A 13,219-nucleotide genomic window follows, 5' to 3' on the forward strand; every position below is an offset into this window, starting at 1 on the left:
TCCCAAAAGGTACGATCAACAAAATATTTTCGTTTCATGTAATCAAAACAACTACAGAATTTTCTAAAAATCTAATTCGATTTTAAATCGTACAATTTTTACATCTTTCCTAAAATTAATATATATTCATAAAATTCTAACTAAACTTTTCATAGCAAAAAATTTGACATTTTAAATCTTGCTTGCGTTTGGAAGCAGAAGTTGTTTTGCATTCTATTCTAAAATAGTTTATTACACTCTATTTTTAAGTATAATGACTTATTTTTTTTTATTGTTAATCTTAAAATTTTTGTTGCCTAATAAAAAAAAAATTGTATCTAGTTTTGCATTTTTTTTTCTTACAACCATGAATATTTTTTTTTATCGCCGTATGTAGAAAATCATATATATTCACGAAAAATAGTACATCAAAAAAGAAATATTATGTAACGAGAATTTATTTATCACTTAAAAAATTGTTAATAGCAAATTTTATGAGTGCCTTTTCATAGCTCTATTCACCAACTATTTTAGCTTTCACCACTTCATTCTCGAAATCACTTATTTTCATTCACTAAACATTCAGTAATCAGGTGTATTACCACATATTTATTTTTCAAGTCGGGAAAACTAATTTTTCAAAATACAAAAACAAATTTTCAGATAAAAAAAAGAAATAAGTACAAATACATTTCTTTTTGATTTTGATGACAAGAAGCACACTGACATCAAAAATTAAAAAAAAATTGTTAGAATTACACAAGGGGGGGGGGGGAATTAAATTAATAACCCTTTGTATATAATAGAATTATTTATTATTAGTATGTTTTTTATAATATCAATGACTATTATTAAAGTATAAAATCTCATACAACAAAAATTTCACTTTTTTCAATCACGACAAAGAAATTCTTATTCCAATTTTTTTTTTAAAACATGACTATCAGACACATGTCGGAAATAATATCTAATTAACATTACAAAAGCAACAATAAGGACTAAATAATTTTTAAAGAAAACAAAATCTAAACGTCTAAATTTAAAAAACATTTTTTAGATTTACATTTTGAAAAATATAATTGATTTGAATGTTATAAAAAAATGAAGACTTGGCACAAAAAAAATTTCTAAATTTTTTTTTATTTAACAAATGGATATAAAAAATTTCTAAATTTTTTTTTTTTATTTAACAAATGGATATTTATCTTTCGTTCTTAATAGCCTTAGGCAGAAATAATATATATCCAATGTTGCTTAGTCGCAAGAACTGTTTTCAAAGTGAAAGTGTAAGTAGAACATTGATACGTATATAAATATATATATCTGTACATATAGTATCCGTAATCGGTAATCACACACGGAGCGCAGGAGCGACTAAACAAGAAAATTGTGAGAGAAGGTTTTGGAGATGGCGTGTACATAGAATGCGAAATGCACCTTCACAAAGGAGCAAAAATTTCTATATAATGATACAAGAAATTCTATTATACATATATAGATGGGGGAGGGGGGGGGAAACTATTGTGACAATGCGGAATTGACATTTTTGCTAAACTTTACCTCTCTTCCACATTGTCTATACACATGATTATGAAATTGTATATAAATTGGATGGAGGAAATAATTATATAGCAAAGAATTGTTTGCACAATTCAATATTTTATCTTGGGAATTTAGAAACAAAAAAAAAAAAAGAAACAAAATGAAATTAAAAAAAAAAAATTTTTAAAGGGAGAAATTTCTTCAATTGCGAAATTTTCTGAATTCCTTTTTCCTTACGGACAATATTTATATATATGACATAATTTATTTTTTTTTTATTGTAGGTATTTCTATTTTTTTATTCGAAAAAAACTGATCAAATTTATTTACAAATTTTTTATCTTTTTTACAGTAATTATTCAGTTTTGCAAATTCGCACTTTCAATTCATTTTGAAGATAACATTGTTCTGCAATTTTCGGCAAAATTTCCTCAAGGTCTCTGAATTTTGGGTATTTTTATAATGAAAAAAATTTTTTTTTCGTATTGAAAACTTCGGTTGAGATCGGCAAATGTCGTTGGTCGTTTGTGCTATAAATTTTCAAAAAATTACTTTTTTTAACCCCTTCACAGTCCACTGAAAATAAATTTTTTGTGCCATGAATGTTCAAAAAAAATTTTTAAATGTCGACAAAAAAATTTTTAAAGTGAAGGAATTCGTTAATTTAAAATTTTTTTATTGTCATTTTGAATTTTGCAATTTTGACAACGGATTTGGATTCAGCGACCCCGAAAACCCCCGAGTAGACACTTTCAGAGAGATTGGTTAACTTTAAAAATTTTTTGGTCGCCATTTTGAAGCCGCCATGTTGAATTTTGGAATTTTGACAACGAATTTGGATTCAGCGACCCCAAAAACCCCTAAGTAAACATTTTTAGTCAGATTCGTTAACTTTTAAATCCGTGGTCAAAAATTCAAAATTTAAAATGGCGGCTTCAAAATGGTGACCAAAGGAATTTGAAGGTTAACGAATACGTTAAATTTAATATTTGTTTTGGTTGCCAGTTTAAATTTTGGATTCTTGACCACGGATTTGGATTCAATGACCCCGAGTAGGCATTATCAGACAGATTCGTTAGCTTTTAAATTCTTTTTGGTCGACATTTTGAATTTTCGACAACGGATTTGGATTTAAGGGCCCCGAAAACCCCAGAGTAAACAATTTTAGCCAGATTCGTTAACTTTGAAATGTTTTCTTTTCGATGCCCCTATAGGGGTCGTGGACATACAGGGCACAACATTTTTGTGCCTCTCTAGAGGTCAGTGACAGTGAAGGGGTTAAAATATTTTTTTCATATGGTTCGACAGTTAAAATATAAAAATTTGAAGGTTTCTGAACTACTTTTTCCTTTGCATGGTTCAGAGTTTCTTTACTTTAACCAAATTCCTTGATAGTTGGCTAGAATTTGCCTTTTTTTGTGTTTCCACACGGAAAGTTTTATTTACAGAAATAAAAGAACAGAAATTTTCTTCAAAATGGGAATTCAGCTGCTAATCGGAAAAGTAGAAAACAAGGGTCTTTATTCTCTTTCATAAAACGGAGAGTTTTGCGAAAAAGACGAGGTAATTATCCCTAAGTCCGATAAGCAAAGATTGACTTATTTTTTTAATTAGTAATAGCCAAAGCTAATATCGTGGAGAGGGGGTGCGACATCTTGTGGCAGGGCATAATCTCTAGCGAGTTGATCGAGAATTCCGCCAGGGGGATTGCTGCGAGCTTGTGGTTGGGCACGTTGTTCGGGAAGATGAGATGGTCCAAATTGCACTGGTCCCTGATTATAGGCCTGAGAACTTGGTGCCTGTTCATCATAGAGGGGACGTTGTTGTGCTTGGAGAATTTGCGATTGTCTGGGTGCTGCAGGAGTGAAGATTGGCTGCTGCTTGGGAGCAGTGGACAGTGTTGGTGTTCTTTGAGCTGGTGCATAAATGGCCTGAGTGTGTGATTGCGATTCGTATTGAGGTCGATATTGTTCTCGTGGTTGTGCTGGAGCCGGAGCTGGACGTGGAGCGGCTGCCTGCTGCTGTTGTCCCTGTCTGTAATCGTAATCCGGATATTGATTTTGGCCCTCGAGGCCTTCACGACCAGTGGTCTCGTCGACTAGAGTTGGTGGTGCTACGGTGATTCCCTCGCCGGCTGGTTGGAAGCCGTACTGATTTGCACCGTACTCGACAACGCGGACCTTTCCTGAATCGTCGACGAATCCGTATTTTCCTTTCACGTCACCAGTTGGTAGTTTTGTTTCGATTTTGAATGAACCATCGGCTCCCTCGAAGCCGTAGGTGTAGGAGCCGTCTTCATTGTGGCGATTGATTTGTTTTAAAATTGCGACTGGTGTGGGTTTTGGTTTTTCGGGTTCCTTCGGCGCTGAGGCATAACTTCTGGGAATTGGTTGAGCGTGTTGTTGTTGTTGTTCGTTCTGATAGTCGTTGACGTAGTTGTCCCTTTGCTGATCGTATTGACCAGACACTAGGGTTGCCGTCGTGGCAATGAAGACTACTGCCAAAGGTGTCTGAAAACAGGAAATAATTTTGTTAGTTCGTGCTTCTAAATGGAAGTTGGTTTACTAGATGCTAAAAGGATGATAAAGCTACATTGGAAAACTTTGCTGCAAGTTTAGATGATGGATTTTGCTCCAATGCTTCAGCTCCCACAATATCTAAAGTTGCAGCAACATTGCAAAACATTTCTGCAAGTTTTAAAATATTAAATCAATGTTGTCGATGTTGCTCTAAGTTTAGATGCTGTAGAGGATGGTTCAAACATTGCTACAATCAGTAGAGTATTAGATGCACCTGCAGTATTACTACAATGACTTTAATTTCAGGTGCATCTTTAATGGTCCACTGGATAATACCCAAAGAATCTAATTCAACAAAATAAACCAAGTTCCTACTGGAGAGTGTCTGCAGCTTTTCTCACAGACTCTAAACAATAATCAAAAATTGGTGACATTGAATATTCTCCAATTGAAAATCTTCTGCATAGGTTCGTAACTTTAGGTCTAGTTCAAGGTTGCATCTCTACAAACAGTCATCAATGAAGAGCAGAAAAAACACGACAGTTCCTTTCACTCAAAAACTAATCATCTATTCAGTAAAATTGTACAATATCTCGAAACTTATCAAAAATTGATTAAAAAACCAAATGCTTTTAGAATGCTAATTTGTTTTGTGGAGTTGGGCTAAAATTCCAATCGACAATACTGTTAAAATAATTAAAACAAAAAAAAAAATTGATAAAAATTTTACCATCTGATAAAAGTTTGTTTCACAAAAAAAACAACAACACCTATTCTTTGTTTCAAGGGGGTTATGACGACATTTCTTTGTTATTTAATACCACCCGGCCTCTATGACTCTTGCATCCTGTTTTGCATTTTTCGTTCTCGATATCCTTTTTCCAAATCCTCGAACCAAAAATCATGAATACCTTGAAGAACAATATAAAAGAAAAGTAACTTGATCACGTTCAAGGATATTGAAGTCGGTGAGAGAAAGGTGCGCAAGGACGTTGCAAATGAGTCTGAACGACAGCAACAAATGTAAGACAATATTTTTCCAATTAGTCCACAATGAATATTTATAATCATATTTCAAATCTAAATTATCAATACGAACAACCAAGTTTTATATTCACTGAAAATTTACAACAACTAATTTTGAAATTTTTAATGTCAATTTCATTTTGACATTCACTAACCAAACTGATTTTTTTCTCCCGTTTCATTTGTTTCTTTCTTGCAAAAAAAAAAAAAAAATAGAAAAATTTCTTTCTCTTATCTTTATTATGGTGAAATTGAATTTAGGTATTAACGAAATATATGTAATAAAAGGAAAAGTAAAATTTTTCGCAAATTGATTGAAATTTTATGATGATTAATATATAAATATATTTATATGAAAATTAATTAATTAAAATAATTTACAAATTACTAATAAATTATGTGTATATGTTCAATATACCGTGAATTTTGTTAGGAAACTTTCAATGTTACATGATTTATGGTGTAGGAACTGTGACTATCAATAAATAATATTAGAATGCTTCCGAATGCTGAAATTACACAGCTGCCAAACTGTTTTCAAGTTTCGAAAGTTTAAAATAATAAATTATTTTAATAAAACGTTACTAAAAATTATTGCTTCTATTATTATTTTTATCGGATTTTTATTAAAAACCTTTTTTTTTATTATTAAAAATTATTTTTCATTTATATAATACATAATTCAATTGACGATAAAAAATTGTTTAAAATTTTATTCTTCTTAATTAAAAGTTTAAATAAATAATGTCAAAGATTTTAAAAGATCTTGAACATTAAATTTGATGGAAACTTTACAAAATTGTTTTCTATTTTACAAAATTAAAAATAGCGAATATAATATAATAATAATACTAATTATTAACTTTTTTTACTTCAATTTTTTCTTTAGGTAAATAATTTTTGATTTAATGAATTATTATTAAAATTACTCAAACTATTAGCAGTAATTTATTAACTATAAGTAATTGGTGAAATTTAATTTCTAGTCGCTGCAATTTGAATTTAATTTCTGATTCTTTTAATTGAAAACAACTTTTGAAATGTTAATTAGCAAAATTTGTTTCTAGGATTGACATTTATCTGAATAAATGGAGCAAAAAAAAAAAAATTGAAAAAAAATAAAATGAACTATTATCACACACGTACACAGTCATTTCCTGTTCTAATGACTTAATACATTCTAAAGGATTAACTAAGCGTAACAAAATATGCGCATGAATATTTTAAATGATCGGGCGCCTTCCGCGTATATATGTTAACCAGTTCGCACTTATCTTAAACCAATGAGAGCAATTTTAAATAAATATATATATGTTTACTTTGAATAATATATGTCCCAGTATAATTTAAATTAATTTCATAATAAAATTACGTCTCTTATTTTGTGAAAAGAGAAATTTCATATCTAATTTGATAATTTTTTTTGTAAAGTTAACTAAATTTATTATCTTTTGCACAATTTTTTTACAAATTTGTTTTTAATCCATAAGTGTTCAAATTTTTATATATTTAATTTAATTTTTTAATTTTGAAACACTAAATAAAGTATAATATTTTTAATTTCATTTTTAACACGTTTCTTTAAAGTAAAGATCAAAAATTTTTTAAACTGAAATTTATAGGCGAAATAATTTTCTGTTTATTAATATATGAACTGAAAAAAGTTTTATAAAAAAGCATCGAAATTTGTTTTAAATATTTTCTGTGATTTTTTTAATAGTAAATTTATAAGAAAGAAAAGTATTGGAAATTTTACCAGTGGTGCGGTATAAAAGCGAGTAAAGCAACTTTTACTATACTTTCAGAGTAAAAATGAAACTTTCTTGTACTTTTTGCATAAATTGGGGAATTTTTTAAAAATTTCGGAATAAATTACAATTGAAAAAAAAAATTAGAAGTGAATCTCGAGGAATTAGTAAAATTAACAATCGAAAGAAGCAAAATTTCCAGGAATTTTAGTTTTTATTTTGTAAAATAGCAAAAAGGTAAAAAGAAAATGTAAAAGAAGTGGTAAAATATAAAAATAAAATATAAAAATAAAATATAAAAAATATAAATAAAATGTATAAAGAAATAAATAAATAATGAAATATAATAAAATAAATACTTGAAGTAAAAGTACTATCTGTAAGGAGTAAAAGTTGCTTCCTACTATTTTCCAGGTGTGATAAGAATTTGATATGATAAAAGCAAAAATTTTAGGAGAAAGGAAAACTTCCTTTTTTTGAAACTAGACTTCAAAGAAAGTAAAATAAAAAAAAATCACTTTTCAATGTACACACACATGAAATAATTTACATTAAATAAATTCACGTCTCTAGAAACTTTATTTGCACAAGAAACTTTCCATGATATAATGCAGTCATTAAATCCAAAACTGCAGCAAATTTATTTTTTCGCATCTCTAAAAAGCTTGAATGAAACTTTAAAGTAAAAGAAGAAAATTAATTAAAACACAATCACTTGTCACAGTAAATCACGCACCACAAAACGAAAACAAGAGTTCATTAAAAGATAATAAAAAATTGCATTTTTTTAAAATACGCGTTACGTACCATAAAATAGTTGCGCATTGTGAATTGATGTCAATTTTTAAGGGGATAATTAGGAAGATAAAAAATTATTATATTTTTCCAAAAAAAAACACTGATGCGTACGCGCGAGCGCACGTGATCGTATACGTGTGTGCGTGAGTGCACGCGCTCGCGTGTGTTTAAGGAATTACGTATATTGTTATTTTTTCAGTATGTAAGTAGACAGCGAGGCTAGAGTACCAACAGAATCTCGAATCGAGGGCCTCATATACCTTAGGAGGCCCCCTCCTTATTCTACCTTTGGTTACCCCCTTTTACCTTACTTCATGATACTTTCACTATATGCCACTCGACAATCCACCCGATTTTGTTACATATATGATATATGTATATATATGTGTGTGGTCAATATTATCAAATATAGATTTTATTTTTCATGTCTCACCATATTTATATTTTTCATCTTTCATAATTTGCATTCGACCTATTTTTCATGTTTTCCAAAAATTATTGTGTATTCCATTGTTGCGTATAAATTTAAGAATTCTTTTATCAAATTATTATCAAGTAGCAAAAATTTGCGCGCTCGAGCGCGCGGCTAACTTCTTACATACTTTTTTAAATATATAAAATTAGCAATTTTAAAATCTAAATTTTTGTGTATTTTTTGTTTGCCTCATAAACTATGAAATCACCAATAATTCTAATTCAATTTCTTCTATTTCTGACTTTTCTTTTCAAATAACTTAATTCTTGAAGAACTATCATAAAATTATTACATACTTCTAAATTATTCAATGAATAATTTTATTTAAATATTACAAAAACTTATTGAATTTTAAAAGCTTTTACAATTATTTGTAAAGCCACTAAAAGCTACTATTTCTGTTTTTTTTTTTTTTTTTTTGAGAATTCAATTATTTAAAAACATTTTTGATAAAATTCTAATGAAAAATTCAATTATTTTTAATATTATTTTAAATTAATTAATCGACAAATTTAATTATTTTCATAAATAAAGTTTTTCAGAAGAATTCAATTATTTAAAATAAAATTTTTCATAACGTTTATTATATTTCGAAAAAAAAAATTATTTAAAACTATTTTTATAAAATTCTAATGAAGAATTCAATTATTTTTAATACAATTTTACAGGAATTGCTATTGAATTATTTTCATAAATAATAAAATTCATTGCAGGATTTCAATTATTTTTAATTAAATTTTCTTGAAATAATTCAATTATTATTTTAGATTTTAATAACATTCTTCCAAAGAATTCAATTATTTACATAAATAATTCTTCGAAAGAAATCAATTATTAATGATAAATAACAAAATTATTCCCGAAAATTCAATTATTTTAAGCATTTTAATAAAATTTTTTGCAAAATTCAATTATTTTCATAAATAACAATATTCATCACAACAATTCAATTATTTTTAAAATTAATAAACTTCTTCGCAAAAATTCAATTATTTTATAAAATTATTATAAAATCGTTGTCAAGAATTCAATTATTTTCATAAATAATAAAATGCTTTTTAGGAATTCAAATATTTTCAACAAAAGTTTATAAAAATTTTTTGAAAATTTTAATAAAATTCTTTGCAAAATTCAATTATTTTAATAAATAACAATATTCATCACAAGAATTCAATTATTTTTAAAATTAATAAACTTCTACGCAGAAATTCAATTATTTTATAAAATTATTATAAAATCGTTGTCAAGAATTCAATTATTTTCATAAATAATAAAATGCTTTTTAGGAATTCAAATATTTTCAACAAAAGTTAATAAAAATTTTTTGAAAATTTTAATAAAATTCTTTGCAACTATTTAATTATTTTCATATATAATAAAATTCATTGCAGGATTTCAATTATTTTTAATACAATTTTACAGGAATTGCTCAAAAAATGTAATTATTCTTAAAAATTTAATTTCACTTCCTCGAAAAAATCAATTATTTCAAAAAAATGTTTTTTTTTAAAATTCTTTGAAAGAATTCAATTATTGACAAAATCATTTGAATTTTGTAAAGGAATTCAATTATTTTCAAATATTTTAATAAAATTGTTCGAAAGAAATTAATTTTTTTTAAATACAATTTTAATTAAATTTTCTTGAAATAATTCAATTATTCTTTTAGATTTTAATAAAATTCTTCCCAAGAATTCAATCACTTACATAAATAATTCTTCGAAACAATTCAATTATTAAAGATGTAAATAAGTAAATAAATAGATAAATAACAAAATTATTCCCAAAAATTCAATTATTTTGAGTCATTTTAATTAAATTCTTTGCAAAATTCAATTATTTTTAAAATTAATAAACTTCTTCGCAGAAATTCAATTATTTTATAAAATTATTATAAAATCGTTCGCAAAAATTCAATTATTTTCATGAATAATAAAATTCTTCTCAGGAATTCAATTATTTTCAACAAAATTTAATAAAATGCCACACAGACATTTAATTATTATATTGTCAAAAATTTAAATAGAATTCTTTGTAAAATTTAATTATTTTTAAAAACTTTTTGCAATTCAATGATTTTCAATATGTACTGTTTTCAAAATATTTCCAAACTGAATTCAATTATTTAAAAACTTTTTTGTAAAAATCTTCGTAAGAATTCAATTTTTTTTTCATGAATAATACAAATTTCCCATGAAATCAATGAAATCAATTATTTAAAAACTTTAATTAAATTTCATCGCAAGAACTAAATTATTTTTTATAAATATATTTAAATTCTTTTATGAATAATAAAATTCGTTGCAGAAATTCAATTTATTATCAGGATGAGAAAGAAGTAAATATATCAATTTCTTTACCAATAATTCAATTAATTTCATAAATAATAAATTTTTTTCATGAATTCAATTATTTTTATAAATAATAAATTTTATTTTTGGAATTCAATTATTTTTATAAACAATAAAGCTCAACGCAAAATTTTAGTTATTTTTATTCGTACAATTTTAATCGAATTTCTCGAAAAATGTAATTATTCTTAAAAATTTGATTCAAATTCGTCAAAAGAATTCAATTATTTAAAAATTTGTCGATATAATTCTTTAGAAGAATTAAATTTTAAAAAAACATTCAATCATTCAATAAATTATTTACTTTAGTATTTAAATAATTGAATAATTTTGAAAAGGTTTCAAATTAAAATATTTGAAAATTTTAATTTTCTCTACTTTTAACTGGCAATTCGAAAGAATTAATTTTTTTTAAATAGTTTAATTTAATTTTTTTTTACATAATTATTTGAAGTTTTTATATTTTATAATATAGTTTGAGAACTCATACTTAACTCTTTTATAAAAATTATTTTTCTAGTAATTTTTAGAGACGAAATCAATGGTCAAAATATAAAATCGGTCAGAAAATAATTCTCACCCTTTATAGATTTTTATTTTTCTTAAAAATTGATAAATACATCCGTAATTTTGTAAAAAATATGTTTTTGTATTCACAAAGAAATTTAAAAAAATATTCTTAAAAAGAAAAATTTGAGAAAAGAAGAAATTTCTTTATCTAATAGTAATTGCGAAAAATTAATTAAAAATTTTTATTTCTTTCTTCGAATATATTTTTTTCTTCGATCTAAACGAAATTTAGAGAATTAGAGCGAATTCCATTGATTTAACGGAGCTAATGACGTGGAATCAATTGGAATCACCAGAGGAAGAAATCAAGCGGAATGATTTTATAATGAAAATAGATTTAGGCAGTTTGACATCATCGTTACGAAATTTCTTAATGATGAAACATTTTTACAATTAGAAAAATATAATAAGAAAGCGTTGAAACAAGTACAATTATAATACGATTAAATTCAATTTTGTATAAGAAAAAAAATTTCCCGAATTTAAATTCTTTCTTATTAAAAATCACTAAAATTTAGTAGAATTCAGCTGTGGAGTAAATAGTGGTGCTTTTAATTCTGGAGAGTAAAATAATAATACTGATAATATTAGTAATAATAATTAAATAAATAATAATAATAATAATAGAAAAAGAAAAAAAAATAATAATAATACAAAACTTCCAATTGCCTTACACGTTATAAATAAAATACCATTTCCTTTTTCGATAACGAGTTATGTAGATTTTTTTCATAATTTATAATTTATTGACAAATTTTATGCTCTCGATTTTTAAACAGGGGCAATTACGATTTCCTTCGTTTCAGATAAAAATATTTCGTCATACACATTTCTCTCGTAAGTGTGAATTTTTTAAAAGTCGTTAAAGTTTTCAAGGTCCCTTAATATGTATCAGCTTTCAAATCAATTTTTTTATAATTTCATTTGTAACCTATCATCTATAATTATAAAATTTCCAGTAAATTCAAATCACTGCGAGAGGGAGAGGATCATTTTATGTCCCCTCCGGGTGATCTTGTTTCAAAATTTTTTTTTTGCGTCACTACTTATACATAAAAGTTCTAATATAGTCACCTGTAGGTTGATCAATTTTTTTTTTTTTTTGAATAATTTCATCTATATTAGGCTGTAAAAATAATAATCGTTTATGTAAACCAAATACTCTCTCTGGATAATAAATCAAATTATATAAAGTCTATTGATTGTTAAAAATGTTTTGTTAAGGCACTTATTTCGAATTTAGAAAAAATCTGACTTTGTTGATGATTTGATGACATGACATCTAAGTAGAAGTTAGGGATTTGAGGAAAAAAGTATTTTTTTACAATTGAAATTAAAAAAGGCATTCTATTTCCTAGCGGAAAATTCATTTAAAATTCATCAAAAGTAGATAATTGGAATTGAAAATGAGCCAAGTCAATATTCTTCAATGTCAAAAGTAGTGGTGCTTGGCATGCAAGTTCACGCGAGAATTACTACGGACATTTAGAAAGAAAGTATTAAACGTGTTGTGTCGTTGAACTCTCGATATATTCTTATAATACTAACAAGCCTGCGCCTATCCAAGCAACCTCATACATATATTATATGACTTTTTCTAACTTCAGAGCAAGAATTGTTACACTGTTAAATAATCTTTATATAATTCATAGCGTGGAAACTGGTCGGAAATTTTTTTTTCCTTTTTTTTTTTTTAAATCAATAAGTCTAGAAAGAAACTCGATCGAAACAGGACTCTCTCAGCGACTGTGTACCAGATTCCAAGAAAATGCGGAAACCATATTGCGCGATAGTAATAATAATAATAATGATAATATTCTAACTTGCTATATATGCATAATTTAATAAAACTTTGCAAAGTGTGTATAACTTTATTAACGTGATATTTTAGTGTAAGGTAAGTGGTGAAAAAAAAGCTTAGAACTTAAATTACAATCTAATCGGAGTCGTTTAATAATATAATGAAAAGTGAAAGTTATTTAATTTACTCGGGAGGAGAAAAAGAAAACATACAATGCCAAGATTCAAGAACACGATCAAGTGAGTTATTAACTCAATGGGGGATTATTAACAATTAGTGGAAATTTATTTTTTCATTGAGTCTTTTGGGGAAATGGAAATCAACTTTGGAGGAATGTTTTGGATCAGTGATTGATGTCATCGATGTGCTTAAATAGAAGCAGGTTTGCTAGATATTTGGTCCTTAGATTC

General features: G+C 26.2%; 1 protein-coding gene across 1 annotated transcript; it reads right to left on the bottom strand.

Moving 5' to 3' along the window:
- Positions 1-2,338: 2,338 nt before the first annotated feature.
- On the bottom strand, positions 2,339-7,855 carry LOC122498658. The gene is made up of 2 exons (XM_043606502.1): positions 7,622-7,855; positions 2,339-4,031 (listed from the first exon to the last, which is right to left on the bottom strand). Exons 1-2 carry the CDS (start codon positions 7,637-7,639, stop codon positions 3,132-3,134), a joined length of 918 nt encoding a protein of 305 aa, XP_043462437.1. The 5' UTR covers positions 7,640-7,855; the 3' UTR covers positions 2,339-3,131.
- Positions 7,856-13,219: the final 5,364 nt, after the last annotated feature.

The sequence above is a fragment of the Leptopilina heterotoma genome, unplaced genomic scaffold (assembly GCF_015476425.1).
Source record: "Leptopilina heterotoma isolate Lh14 unplaced genomic scaffold, ASM1547642v1 Lhet_157, whole genome shotgun sequence".
Classification (NCBI taxonomy): domain Eukaryota; kingdom Metazoa; phylum Arthropoda; class Insecta; order Hymenoptera; family Figitidae; genus Leptopilina; species Leptopilina heterotoma.